Here is a 14,836-nt window from a genome sequence, read left to right on the forward strand (position 1 = left end):
ACAACAGTAATCTCCCTGTGAACTGGGTGGGGCTGAGAGAGCTCCTAGAAGATGTGTCTGACCCAAGGGCACCCAGCTGGCTTCAAGTGGAGGAGTGGGGAATCAAACCCGGTTCTCCAGCTTAGAGTCCCGCACTCTTATCCACTTCACCAAACTGGCTCCCATAAGCTGAAGGAAGTAGCAACTAGGGCCCGCTTTGGCCATGCTGGTGGCTCACCTCAGCCCCTTTCCTCCCCACCATAACCAACCAACTGCCTACCTTTGAAGAGCAAAATGCTATTTGTGGAAAAGCATACCCCCTTTCAAGGCAATGCCTTTGTCCTCTCCCCAAACTGCAGCCAAGAATCCTTGCATTTATTTGCAACCTCTTGCAGCCACAGCTGATGCCAAAATCCTTTGTAAAGAGGCAGTAACAAAACCAAAACATTTTAGCTATTTTAGAACAGAGTTTAGTATTTTAAAAAGTGACCCATATTTACATCCATCAGCTGCAGACTCTTAGCTTGCTTGAACATGACCTCCAAGCGATTTCTTCGATTTCTTCTTACTCCCCTTGAGGCATCAGGGCCAGCTGATTCTTCAAGTAGTGCATTCATTCCCTCCACCCCACCCCATTTTGTTTCCTAGTCCAGATTTAGTCCTTTATGTTGCCAACTAGCATTTGGCAACATTGGCACCAAAAAAATTTCCGTAGCTTTTCAGCTTCAGAAACATGCAAGAAGTCATTGCTGTCTTTCTGGATCTTCTTTCTACCAACACTGAGGAAGAGGAACCCTTTGAGTCCAAACAGTAAGATTACGTTCTGCGTGGTGATTGTCAAAGACAACAGTATTCTCTTCGCTCCCTGCCCCACACCAACCATGTTATTCCAGTCCTCCCATTCATCTTCACAATGGAAATGGCCAGCTCAGAATGGCTGCTGCAGGGTGCCCGTGAAGGCCACAGCAAGTGTGAACGTGGCTTGCTCAGATCTGGTTAAGAGGAGGGAGGTGGAGGGTCAGCAGGGCACTGTGGAACACTTCTCTAACTGCGCTCATAAGCTGCAACCGGGCAAACATCTGGCTGAACAAGTGGGGACGTGACTCCTGCAAGAGGCATACAAAAAAAGGATAGTCACCCAGCAGTGTCAAACAGTAGAAGTAGCCTTTTGTGGATTGTAAGGAATTTCATTTCATTTCATTTGTAGTTGTCCTCTCTCACTGAAATTCAAGACCTTCCCATGAATCCTTCCAAGCTTCCCCCATTTCAGCTTTCCATGGAGTTCCTGGCTAAGACCTTCCTCCCACACCCACACACCTTTCTGCCATACAGGGGGCAGGGTAGAGTTTCAGTTTTTTGAAAAACAGTTTAAGGGGATTCTATTGCTTGCAAGTGGAGAGAAGGTACACACTCTAGGGGACTTCCCAAAATTGGGTAGGAGTGACCCCCCCCCATCAACTCACTGGAACATGAAATTTGCGCTTTTTGCTCTCATCTCAAAAAAAGGGTTGCTGCTCATGAGCGATCTGGTTCAGGAAGAGGAACCTTTTACCTTTGTCAAGTACTTGGAAATCTCAATCTAACTGAACAGTAATTACCAAACTCTCGGATGCAGAGAGCAGCCATAGAAGATAAGAATGGAAGCCCATGTCAGGAAGTCTTCTGCCCACATCTTCCTCTTCACCCCAGAGTCTGCCCCCCAAACCCAGATTTTTATACCAGTTGCAGAACTTAGGGTAGAGTTTCCACCTGTGCTGTATATAGCTCATCCTTTAGCACAGGGAATGAACTGAGCACTGAAGCCAACATCAAGCCTTGACCTAAATTCATTTTATTTCAGAGCTAGCTTTAAGCCGATTACAGGCTTCTCGAACGCACAGCCAGTCCACTTTCTTGAATCTATATACTTGCGGTGAGCTAAAACAATGCAGTGGGGACTTGAAATGTCTTTGAATTTCTTGCAAAGCCTTGAATATCCCTGCTTACCAAACCCACGACACTTACCCCCAGTATGTGCACCCGGTTGTAGTATGAACTGAAATCCATGCTCAGTTGGATCAGGAACTTGCAAACCTAGGACAAATCAGCACAGTTCCATATGAGGTTTGCATTCACAACCCACATTCCAGTGATTTTAGGTGCTTAGGACTGTAGAAGCTTATGTCGAGGGGTCCCTGAGAGAGTAACCTGCCCTTGCCCATTTAACCAGTACCACACAAGTCAGTCTGTGTGAAGGAGGGTGATGGTGCAGAAGTGCTTCCCCTACTCAGAGCCTGAACTCGCATGTTCAGGGACAAGAATTTTCATTTAATTGCCAAATTCCATTAGCCCTGTAGGATTCTTCTACAGCCTCTGCTGGTATATCTAAGTGAAACGCTTCAGCAGAGAAATTTACTTTCAATGAATGAAAAGTTAGCTTAGCATCTAGAATGTTTCCTCAGTACTCCCATCTGTGATTAGGATGTGCAGTAGCTGATCTGACAGGGGCTCTTCTACCTCTTGGGCATGCAGGCAGATTCAGACTCACTGTGAATGTTGTAAGAGTCTTAGCTTCAGCTCTGCACAGAACAGTGACTCCTCATTAGACCATGAGACCCCTTCTGCTCCTGCGGTCATCCACCTTCTGGCCCACTACCCTGCAAACAAAACACTGATTTCCCCAGAATGAGCTCTGCAAAGTGTCTGCAAGACAGGATGTGCGCATGTATTTATGCTCTCACAGATGGTAGCTAAACTGACAGAGGGGAAGACCACCAAGCAGCCCCACCCTCCAGGGCTTGGAAAGTCCACTCACTGCCTCAGTGCTGGCTGTGATCCTGATTCCACTGCTGGAGAACGGGAGCTGGATTGCTTGGCTCAAGACCTCCTGGAAGGGCAGGATACTGTTGAACAACAAGAGCCATTCACCCTGGCAGGTTAGCAGGGAGAGAAAAAACAGACATTTCTGTGTAAGTCCTAGCAGACCAATCTTTGTCTCCCCCCAGCATATGAAGTAGCAGAAAGATGGCCAAGGAAGTGGACTCCTGACTCGGTGAGCACCAGCCACTCTGTCCACATCTTATTGTGGCACAGACTCTCTATGGGTATGTACATGAATACATGAAGCTGCCTTATACGGAGTCAGACCACTGGTCTCTTGATGCATTTACTCTGGGTGGTGCAACTGTCCAGGATCTCTAAGCAGAGGCTTCTCACATCACCGGCTAAATGATCCTTTTAAGTAGAGATGCCTGTGTTTGAACTTGGGACTTTGAACTTGGGACCGTTGTGCAAAGCTGACACTCTGCTACTGAGCACAGTCCCTTCTCTGGTGGCCTGGATTGCTTGGACCCATTTATGCAAGTCTAGGTCCTGTCTTATGGCAAGGAATTGGATGAAACGATCTTCTGGTCCTTTGTACGCATTCTATGTGATGTTGGGTTGACTAGAACTTGACCCAGTTGCCAAACAGACACATCTGATAACCTCCGCTGGTCCTGTTGGCATAGCCCTCCAAAGCCCCACATCTTTGTATTCTTTTTCCTCTTGGTTGCTCACCTCTTCTCTGAGGGAGGAGTAGTTCAGCTCTGAAGGCAGTGGAAAAGCTGGGTACACACCTGCAGGTGGAGGGGAAAGGTTTGCTATTGTAAGCAAAGCAGCTAAAGTAAAAGCATTTCATGTAATGATCCCACAGGTAATCCAAAAATAGGTATATTGGGGGAAGTTTTCTGCACCAAATCTGGCCACTAAAATAAACAAAGCAAATTAAACCAGAGTTCCTAAAGGTACTCAATGTTTATACATTTATCTCAAGTGCAAAGGCTGGGGTTTTGCAGCATTAGGAGTTCTTAAGCAAAAGTGGGATCGAGGAAAGCAAAGGAAGCACATTTTTCAAGAGGAAGGGAACCACAGAAAAGGATGCTCTGTGTGAAAAGATACCCATCCCATATCCAATCGAAGTATCATTCAAACTATCAGTTTCTGAGGTTCTGACAAAAGTCTGCTCCAATTGTCATGAAGGCTAGAAAAAGAAAAAGGCAGGAATGCTCAGGAATCTGTCTGGTTGGAGGTTTATATCCAATACCTCTTAGCACAAGCAAATGTCTCTTTGCCTACTGGATGGGACAACCTCGCTGCAACTCTAGCTTGTCTGGGAACAGCTTCCAACGAAACCTGGACACAGTATCATCTCTAAGCAGCTGAGTGAGTCAGGGCCAGTTGAGGAAGGCTTGCACGCAGTGTGGAAAGACCTCTCACCTTGCTCTGCTTCCCGCTGGTATGTTTCAAACAGTGTAGCAAGACGAGCACAATTGTACATTACAAAGGTGCCACTCTTGGTCCCTTTGGTAGAGATGCTGGCCTCCTCCAAATCCAAGAGAATCTGAGGGGTAAAATCAACTCAGTCAGTGCAGGAGCAGGTAGGGAAAGTTGGGCTGAGACTTCTTCTCAATGTGGCCTTTCTCTTGCCTACTTTCTCTTGCATGTTGCCCAGAGGTTCCTCTTTGACAAAAAAAAAAATGAGGAAAACACCAGAAACTTGTTGAGGCCAACACAGACAAACTTCTGGAAGAGGAACCATAAGCCTACACAATGCCAAATGCAAATGAATGGATATTCATTCGCAGCTGCTCCCTCTTTGCTATCGGTCCAGAAACCTTGCTTCCATGGCTTAGATCATGCTTCATATTAACACCAGGTATAATTTTATTTATTATCCACGTTTCAGCCTCCTTTGGTTAATGAGTAGCTGAAGCTGTACCGATGACCTTCCCATAATCCACATATCCTGCAATCTAGCCCCCTATCCCAAATTCTACCTTCAGAAGATATTTGCATAATATTCCAGTTACAACAGGACTCCCTCCACTGGTGGTGGGTATGTTAGCATTAGCAATGTTGTCAAGTATAATCATAAAGCCCCTTCAATCCACAAAAGATGGCTGGCATTTTAAATCACACAGCTGATGTAGAGCCCCAATCTCCTTCCCAACAATTGCCAACAAGATGCACTTTTAGAAGAAGCCCTCCATCTACCTGGTTCCGATGAGCTGTGCTCAGCATCTCAAATCGGATGGCAGCTGATGTCAAAACATTGATGGTTTCTGTCCAGACATCATCTGCAGAAAGGAAGCCAGAAGGAAAGACCCCGATATTTTTTTTAAAAAGAAGTTCATTGAAGCCGGTGTTAAGAGCCTTATACTCATTGGTTAAAGGGCCATGAAGGTCTAGGAGGAGGAAATACCTGTCCCACCCTGCCAAACAGGAAGACTCCATGGAGGCTCGCAACACCATCTTCCAAGCAGTGGAGTAACAGGCCCAAGCATAGGCTCATTGTCGTGTCTTCTGTGCAGTTCCCATGTGGGACTGCACAGAAGAACACGCAATTAACAACCGTTACAGGTAGGTGCAACCCTGTTTTAATCATTGTGTCTTCTGTGCAATTCCCATGTGTGCCTGCACAGAAGAACAAGCAATTAACAAAAATTACAGGCAGGTGCAAGCCTGGTTTTTATTCATCTATCACCAAAATAAGCCAGCAGAAAGGAGCAGCCCCAGTGCTGTCAATTGTTGAAGCATCTAAACCTCCAGAGAGCAACTCAGCAAAAAGAAGCCAAATGACAAGCAAAAGGGTGAGATGTTACCCTGAGAGAGGTCTCCATACTTCAGCACTGAAGCCTCATACATCTGGGAGTGCCGCAGCCTATCAAGATAAAAAAGCATTAATAAAAGGCAAGGAGAGGCTCAAAGCACTTAGAAGAGAAACCAAGTAACTCACATGTTCTGTACAAAACTGGTGCTAATAAATGGAAGCAGTAAGAGCAGAAGGCGGAGAAGAGACCCCATCCACACCCTAGAAACACTGCATGCTCACTGCAGCTAAGCTTGCCTTAACATTTCTCACTGCATTCTTAGTTAAGCAGATCCTAGGACCCAGATCACTGGGCCTCCATTGTGCCCAAGCCAGAACTGCGTTCCTGCACCTCAACCAGGCTGCACTGCAACAACAGGAAATTCCTTCCCCTACTGTGCTGTGCAATCAGCTGACCACCGGCCCAGGAAGGAAGTGCAGGTAAGAGTGAGCTACTGTCAACTTGCCCAGAGGCTTGCGGAAGAAAAAAATGTCCCACTCTTATTATCATTTTAACAAAGTTCAACAATCTTCTGTGAGGAGAAGAGTGGCCACTCACTGGAAGTACTGGAGAATGCTCACAGGAGAAGCACTGGCAGTGACTTTCACTGGCCCACAGACAAGGTGTTTCTACGGAATGAAGCAGAAAGGTCAGTTCAGCAGACACCTCGGTCAAACTAGCTATCTCCTCAGAAGGAATGAGAAATTATGAGCAGGGTTGCTCATAGTTTTGGCTATGGAAACAATTATGTGAAAGGCTCCCCCCCGCCCAATATTTGCATGTATTTTTCAGTATCACGTTGCAGGGATTAGTATTGATTCAAGAAAGAAGGAAACTTGTCCCTTCCATCTTGAAAGCAACCCAGCACACACAAAGCTTTACACACACTCTGTGCTGGACATCACTCCAGACAGAAGGCCAGCTCATTACCTGGGGGGTAGGGGGAGCTTGTGGAGCTATCAGCCTCCACAGCAAATCCACCTTTTGTTGCTGGAATGCCTCCTCATTGCTCAGCACATGTACAACACTGCAGCATCTTCCTGGTGCCAGCATCTGCAGAAGAGCAATGGATCCCATTAGACCTGGGCCTAGGGAACAATCCATTACAGCTCCAAGGCAGTCAGTTCTCAACTCACCGCACACTGGGAGGCGACCCGTTGCAGCTGAGCCACATGCAGCAGCTTCTCCTCTGTTACTGCAATGGAGGAGGAAAGTGTTTCAAGGATGTATGTATACTGCTGAAGTGGCAAGGCCCTTTCTTCCCCAAGGGCTCCCTCTGCTGAGATTTGAAGCAGCCAAATGGAACTGAGACTCAAAGGAGATCATTCACGGCTTGGAAAGTCATTTGATCTCAACCTCATTTCCCTACCTATAAAACATTAGTGTTCATGATGACCTACTCTGCAAGACTGTGAGGACAGATACAGAAATATCACAGCCTGCCTTAGGGGTAAGATGAGTGATGTACTTGAGTGATACCTACCAAGAAATACATCCAGGTTAGGGTCATATCCTTCCAGGCTCTCTTTCTGCTGCTGTTGCTTTCCCAAGAACCCTTTCAAGTGCAGGTTGCACACGACTCCATCCTGGTCTGTCTTGGCAAACATGGCATGAGGACACTGGCGAAGGGCATCCTTCATGGCGAGAATATCCTCAGAGCTGGGGAAAGTTTCCAAAACTGAAGGCCACTCAATTCGCAACTGGTGCAGAAACCTCTGGGTTTCCTCATCAGCCAGAGCAGGGACCAGGTGTACATCCATCCTACAGGGGCAGGATCATCCAGCATTAGCCACAGCATTTCCAGAGTGAGCAAAACCAGCAACATTTTCCAGATTCTAAGACAAGTTCAAGGATCAGCACAGCAGGGTTGGATGGGCCATAATTCAACAGTCAGTCAGTAATACCTTCTACTGGCATTAAATAAATAAACAATTTATTCCGAGAAGGACAAACCAAGGATACAACAAGATCAGCCGGCAGTAGAATTAACCATATATTCCCTAATCCACATAGCAATAGAGAGATACAGTGCAACTGTATGTGTGATATAGGGGCACTGGTCTGATACTAACAAAAAGACTAACCTTCCATCAGATTGCCCCTGTCAGTTAAACAATCAAGGAGTCCCGCACATGGACATAAAAGTCACAATAAAATAGAACATGAGTTACTGATTCAGGTTGCCTCCTTCCACAAGGACAGAGTCTTTTAAGATAGGGAATATCTGTGAATATCCCAAACAAAATTCAGAGGGTAAAACATAAAAATGCGTGAGCATAAAAGCTCGGCGTAATTGAGGGGAAGAATTCAACAGCAGAGCCTAAGCTTTCCAGGCATCAAGTCCCAACCATTCAAACTTAGGTGCTATAGTGTCTTAAGGAACTAGACAGAGGCTCTGTCTACACATGCAGCAGAACGACAGGACAGAATGCTGAAGCCCGGTAGGATGGACCGTACCACATCAGACTGCAGGGGAGGAACTGCATTTTTCAAAGATCCCTTACATTAATAATTCCCTGAATCTAGCAAACTAAAACGACATGCAAAAGGACAGCTTTTCTTGATTTGCTTTTTTTTCAATTTGCAAAGTGTTTTTATGCAGAGAAGCATAAAGAATGGGACCTCCTTCTCCAGAGCACATCATTTCATTTTAGAATTCTACCACCTCATTTGGCTGCATGTCTAGACCAAGCTTGAGAGCACCACCTCTGCCAGAGACTCTGGAGAGCCACTGCCAACTGCAGAATGGTGGTGTGCTAGTATCAGATAAGATTTCATTCAAGGCAGCTGCACATATGTGTATGTTGACCTAGATTCAAATCACACCTTCACCAAGACAGGCCTCCACCTCTCCGCTAAACTTCTTTATTATGTAATTGCTAATAAAACCACAAATTTAGTACCATGTGAATAATTCGGTCTCCTTAAAATCTAAGCTTTGTTTTCTCAAAAAGCAAATTCGTAGTCTTTATAGTGTAGAGGGAAATGCCAGACAAAATCTCAAAAGTAGGGGGCAAAGATGGAAAATGACAAGTAGTGATTCCACCAGCTGTTCAGTGCCTTGCTGCTCCTCTTGATTAGCAGAAACAGAATGTGCTGTATGGAAAAGGGGAACATGTGTGCACACTTCCGGAATCTGATTAACTTGGCCCAGGTTGTAGAAGTTAGGTCTAGGGAAATGCCCTACTTTGAAGAGGGTGACAGTGAAGTTGTCCTGCTTCCTGATCACTAGATAACCAATCCAAAGCCCTGTGCTTTTCACAGAAATCCTGCCCTCACACGGCCAACTTCTCCTGCACAACCATGAAGGCTGGGATCACTTGTTTTCCTTCTGCAGAAGCCACTAAAAGCAGCAAGAACAAGCCATACCGTACCCACAATACGTACACAGTCTTGAACCATGGATACACAAGCTATGTACATTTCTAGATTCATTATTCGCAATAAGTGCAGCTCCATCCACTAACCCTTGAGCCTGGAACATGCCTGCCAGGTGGTCGGTGACCAGGATGGCTCTCAGATGACTCAAGCTAAGCGAGTTCAGGCTCTTGCACCCATGCAGAGGCACACAGTTGAGCACAATGCTGTGCCCAGGGGCTATTTGGTGAGGTTTGGCATATAAAGGAATGGCTTTCAGGATCTCCTCAAAGACAGCAGGTCTGTCCAGCTGCACAGTCAGTCCTGTTGGAGCGTTTTGACAGTTCTGGATGGGTGGCACACCTGGACATTTAAGCGCCCACACACTCTCCATTATACTCTTGGACACCTGTTATAAAACAAGATAGAAAGGACAAGCAGCACTGGCTGTTTGAAAGCAGATTTGTATATAGTGACAAAAGGCTAAGCTACACAAGTTTGTTCACGAGTTTTATCTGGGTTCACCACTTTGATCAGTGTCACATGTCAGTTCCAAGAAATTCTCTTTAAAAGCCTCAGAAGGTGATTTTGCTCACAACAGGCTGCGTGGGATCCTGCTCCCCCAAGTTTTTTTCCCCAAGCCTAAAGAACCTTCAATGGGCAAAACATTCCAGAAGGGTAACCATATTAGCCTGTGTTGCAACAAAATATTCTTCCCTCCCCACTGCAGGGGCTAAATTAACAAAGCAAAGCTAAGAAGATGATATTAATTTACAAAATGTGCATATCACTGCTTCAGAGACCTGCTCAAAGCAGTTCACAAAGAAAGAACAAAGATAATCAATTGTTAAGAATGGACATTGTATGTTATTTATTGAACTGCCTTTTTATCCCACCCTTCCTCCATAGCACTCAGGGTGATATGCATGGTCTTGTCCTCTGCCATTTTATACTCATGAGAACCTGTGAGGTAGGCTAGACTGAGAGTGACTGGCCTGAGGTCACCCAGTGAGCTTACCCATGGACTGGGGTTTTGAACGTGGGTTTTCCGGGCTCTAGTCGGATATTCTTTAACTACTACATCACATTGACATTGTATTAAAATGTTACATGTGCTGTGCACTTCCTAGCTATTTTCCGTTTTTACTCATTTGGAAAACGAATACCCCACTTTTCTTTTTAAAATACCCAGGCAGCTTTGGGTGCCACTGCTTCTATTTTGTACCCATGTGTATCACTGTCAACTGCCACTTTATACATCTGACTTGAAATGGCAACTGGCAGCTGCTGCAGCTCATCAAACTATATTTCACTTGATCCTACTCATGTTAGAACGAAGTCTTGTGTAGAGACTCTTACAAGTGAAAGATCTTACACGTTTTCTTGTGGATACACGAGCCGCTAGGGAGACAAGACTACGCTTGAATATAAGATCACACAGAAAGTCACTGGAACTTCCGGTGTGTAGAGACTCTGAGAGCCAAGCTACAAGTGACGCCTGACACAGGTTGGACACTTGTCAGCTTCCCTCAAGTTTTGATGGGAAATGTAGGCATCCTGGTTTTACAGCTTGTCTCTCCATTACAGCTGCAAGACCAGGATGCCTACATTTCCCATCAAAACTTGAGGGAGGCTGACAAGTTTCCAACCTGTGTCAGGCGTCACTTGTAGCTTAGCTCTGAACTCCCTCAAGGCTCAGCTCATGTTTGCATAACTATCAACAGCTTCAGACGGGTGGCCACGGTGTTAGTCTTTTGCAGTAACAGCTAACATTTATTACGGCGCGAGCTTTCCTAACTCAGAGCTCACTTCACCAGAGGCAAAACTAAATCCTATTAGTCTTCAGTGTACCACTGGCCGCCCGCTTTAGTCTACTGCTTAACAAAATCACTTCCTTCGCCCTCCCTAGAAGCCTCTTAATGCCCCGCCCCTTTTGGGTGCAATCCTACCTGTCCATCCCCAAACACCGCCTTCAGCGCAGCCTGCGGGGCCAGGAAGTCGCGACTACGCAAGTTCCGGCTGCTGCTCTCCTTGAACCACATCAACCCACCGGCTCCATCTCCGACTTTTCCTGGGAGGACGCTATTGAGAGCTCGCAGGGTCTTCGACACCGACAGCCGGCTTTCGGCCGTCTCCATAGCGACGGTGCCGCAGCAGCACGCTCCGGAATTCTTTGCGGGCAGGGTAAAGACGTCATCTCCGCTTAGAATATCACCGGAGATGACGTTAAAAACCATAGAGGGTTTTTGCCTCTGCGGAACCGAACAGCTGGCGGCCATCTTAAGAGTGGCATAGTTGTCTTTTGACAACTTTTTAAGTCAAGAATGAAAACTAGCATCTCGTCTCTTCGCTTTCGGTAATGATGTCAGTAGACGGTAATTGTATGAAAAGTGACTTTCCATGCTTTAGGATGCAAGGCATTGCCCAGAACTCTTCCTCAGCCGAGGTGGGGGTGGGGAATCTGCATAAAGATGATTAGATAGCAGTACTTTATTATATGGTTTTTATTTTAAGATTTAAAATGTTTGAGGGATATTTTAAACATTGTTTTTCTTTAAAAATATATCCCCCCCCGGTATTTATTTTCTGGTTTCCTGCTTCATTTATGCTTTATTATCATACTTCAGATATTCTGGGACTTCTCCCTAACACCAGAAATAGTTTGAGGACTGAGTGAGGCCTGTCCGGTTATATTCTGTCGACAAGAAAGAGGAAATAATATTCATCACTCTTCACCATACATAACCTCCTTCACAGCTAATACATACGTTTAAGGATATTTTAAAGTGCAATCCTATGCAGACTTACTCCAATCTAGCCCTATTGATTTAAATGTGCTTAGAATGGAGTGATTCTGCATAGGACTGTAATGTTAATGTGCTACTATCACAATTCTACTCAGAAGTATGTCCTGCTGATTTCAATGGGACTAACCCCCAAAGTAACAGAATTGTAGCCATAACCTAAGAACAGTGCAATAATTTCAGAGGCTCCATCTAAAAACTTGTTTGTTTGTATTTTCATTTACAACAAAACATGCACACACAAACAAAATCAATTTGAAATAAGCCAGAAATGAAATGTCCCCAACAAGTCCTGTTGCCAATGGAAATACAAACAAAGCACAAACAATAAAATCTTCCCTGTGAGCTTTTTCCCCCCGGTCTGAATAGTATTTTCTGTAGACTGTAGTTCACAGAACAAGTGTGGTGTTTCTAATGTCTATAACCAGTGAGTTAGGCAACAGGCTCACTGGAAAGACTGAAATTCTGAAGAGACAATTTTTTAGACTTCATAGCCTTATAACTTAGACCAGTAGTGTCCAGATGTTTCACATTTTGTCTTAGCCTTCCATCCAGCTGCCTGGCCCATCATTCATTTCCTTATCTGTTAGCAAATCACTTGAGTTGTTTCCTGTTAATCTGAAGATCTAGCCACAAGAAACCTACAGTTAGTATTTGGTGGTCCTAGGGTTGTAGTTGGAAGAGGAATGAATAGCTGGGAAGAACAGAGTTAACACCCAAATTAGAGCAGCAAGATTTGAGTCCAGTAGCACATTAAAGACCAATAAGATTTTCAAGGATATGAGCTTTTGAGAGTCAAATCTCCCTTTGTTGGATGATGAAGGGAATTTTGACTCTCTAAAGCTTACACTCTGAAAATATTGTTGGTTTTTAAGGTGCTACTGAATTCGAATCTTGCTCTTCTATCGCAGACTAACACAGCTACCCCCTGAAACCTAAATTAGATTTGATCTGGCACAGCAGAACACTGATGTTGCTGCATCCAGAGTGAGCAGTTGCAGACCAGTCCAGTGTAGCATTGATCTGCTGGCTCAAAGCCATGGGACAGTTGTGTACAAAACTGATGCATAACGGCTCTAGGAGGAAAAAAAAATGTGCTGTGTGCTTTACCGTAGCTTCCCAATTCTATGTTGTCATCAACAAAAGGCTGAAAAACATATGTAGCATTGTCGTTTTTAGGCAAAAATAGTAACTGGTAAAAGGGCACAGACCGTCTGGCAGAATCAATGGAAGCTGCACAGTATTAGATCATCTATTTCAATTTGATGCAGGTATGCCATGCAGGGATTGGCTCCAAGGATAGCAGCTGGAGTCCCTCCAAAATGTTTCCATCTCTCTGTTGCTTTCTCAGCTCTTTAAAAATTAAAATTAAATCTTTAAGGTATATCGGAGGAGCATGTAGGATGCTAGAATGACCAGTATGTGATGGGAATGGCAAGCAAAGATTTCTATGGGACTGAAGGGCTTCTCAGAGATGCTTTGCTGAAAGGGAAATGATAAGAGGTGAACAGTAACCCATTTGCGTATTTATCGTAGTGTGCAGCCACAACTGCACAGGGTGTGAGTGTGTTGCTTCTTCATAAAGGACTTAGAACAACCCGTGCGTCAGTTGGAGAAAACTTTACGGATTATTAATCAACATGCCGATTATCAGTAATGTAAAGTTGTATAGTTTCAATTATGCAAATGGAATTTCTTATATTGGCTCTTTGCTGATCATTTGTTCTGAATCTTGATGTAGTTTGGCTCTAGAATTATAAAAAGGTGCAAACTTTGATCATATAGTATGGGTTAAAATTTACAAAGCTTGAAGGTATTTAAGAAAATTTACAGTGCAATCCTAACCAAAGTTACACCCGTCCAAGTCCATTGAAAAGTCTTAGAAGTGGCTTACACTTCTAATAGGATTGCACTGTTAATTCCTCTACTCTGAGCTGAAGCTGCAGCTGCCTCAAACTCTCAGCCAGGCCAGATCAACCTTGCTGATTCTGCCTGGCCAGGAGCAGGGCTAGGTAAGTATATCCCTGTGCACGACAGCCTTCCTAAATATATTGTGTGACTGATGTGAGTCTTCCTATATCAAGAGCAGCAAGTAGAAGAATATTTTCATAGCTTTCCTTTTCCTAAAAAAACCTCTACATGACAAATGACCAATGATGGACTGGCTGTCATAGCCATTGAAAAAAAATCATGGTAAGGCAGGATTTAAAAATCTCTACAATAAATAAAATCTGTGTGCTGTCAGCATCAATGATTGTACTGGAGCACAATATAGAATTGTAGCTAGGGGTATAGATGGGTCAACATGGTGGAATAATTACTGCCACAGGACGGTGAGTTACAGAGCTGCTCTGCACATGCAGTGGGCCTTCTGAAATCAGCACCCCCTTCTGAAGACAGCATTAACCTTCAGGGGAACAAAACAGATCAAGGAACTGTAATGGGTTCAGGGATTGTGCATGCCCTTTGAATCATGTCCAGTAGCTTTAAGTGGCAGACAAGTCTAGGGAAACCTCGTAACTGTTAAACATTTCTGCAAATTTTAGGGTTACCCATTTGTTGAGAACACTCAACCTTATTGTAGTGTTTCTGTTATTAGGACACTATTTTTCTAGCATTCGACATGCAACATTTTGTACCTGAGCAAATAGGACACTTTTTTCCAGAAAACACATTAACTTGCCATTGTGTGGTGATTGCTGTGTGGGACAGGATAACACCAGTCACTGGCATCCTCTAGTTATTCTTTCCATGCAATTCTTTGTCATTCCCCCATGCCAATACCAGTTTGTAAACGTCTTCATCAGCACTTGACAAATCCCAGGCACAACCATGCCATGGCACCTAAAAATTACATTGTGGCACCTAGTATTCTCAGCAGTCACTATTTTCAGTAAGTGCTTCTTGATGATTCTCAGTAGAAGTACAAAGCTTATTTAAGGTGAGGGATGGAGGTTAGTTTTTTGTTGAGATGACAACCAGGTATGTTTATTTATATGCTACAACACTTCTGTTGAAGCTTTAAAAAATGACAAGAAACTTTTAACTTTCAAAAAATTCATTGCTTCAGTGATTTGTGCACATCCT

General features: G+C 44.4%; 1 protein-coding gene across 1 annotated transcript in view; it reads right to left on the bottom strand.

The window, feature by feature from the left end:
• Positions 1-4: 4 nt before the first annotated feature.
• DALRD3 (DALR anticodon binding domain containing 3) overlaps positions 5-14,836 on the bottom strand; it is a 28,852-nt gene continuing 14,020 nt past the window's right edge. The window contains exons 2-14 of the mRNA XM_054978233.1: positions 10,895-11,406; positions 9,056-9,354; positions 7,072-7,349; positions 6,725-6,783; positions 6,519-6,641; positions 6,147-6,217; positions 5,601-5,659; positions 4,993-5,075; positions 4,216-4,339; positions 3,517-3,575; positions 2,774-2,887; positions 1,984-2,052; positions 5-1,085 (exon numbers count right to left, since the gene is read on the bottom strand). Of these exons, the coding sequence (XP_054834208.1) occupies positions 966-1,085; positions 1,984-2,052; positions 2,774-2,887; positions 3,517-3,575; positions 4,216-4,339; positions 4,993-5,075; positions 5,601-5,659; positions 6,147-6,217; positions 6,519-6,641; positions 6,725-6,783; positions 7,072-7,349; positions 9,056-9,354; positions 10,895-11,224 (1,788 nt within the window). The 5' untranslated portion in view covers positions 11,225-11,406 and the 3' untranslated portion in view covers positions 5-965. The remainder of the gene's footprint in view (positions 1,086-1,983; positions 2,053-2,773; positions 2,888-3,516; positions 3,576-4,215; positions 4,340-4,992; positions 5,076-5,600; positions 5,660-6,146; positions 6,218-6,518; positions 6,642-6,724; positions 6,784-7,071; positions 7,350-9,055; positions 9,355-10,894; positions 11,407-14,836) is intronic.

The sequence above is a fragment of the Eublepharis macularius genome, chromosome 4, assembly GCF_028583425.1.
Source record: "Eublepharis macularius isolate TG4126 chromosome 4, MPM_Emac_v1.0, whole genome shotgun sequence".
In the NCBI taxonomy this organism is placed as follows: domain Eukaryota; kingdom Metazoa; phylum Chordata; class Lepidosauria; order Squamata; family Eublepharidae; genus Eublepharis; species Eublepharis macularius.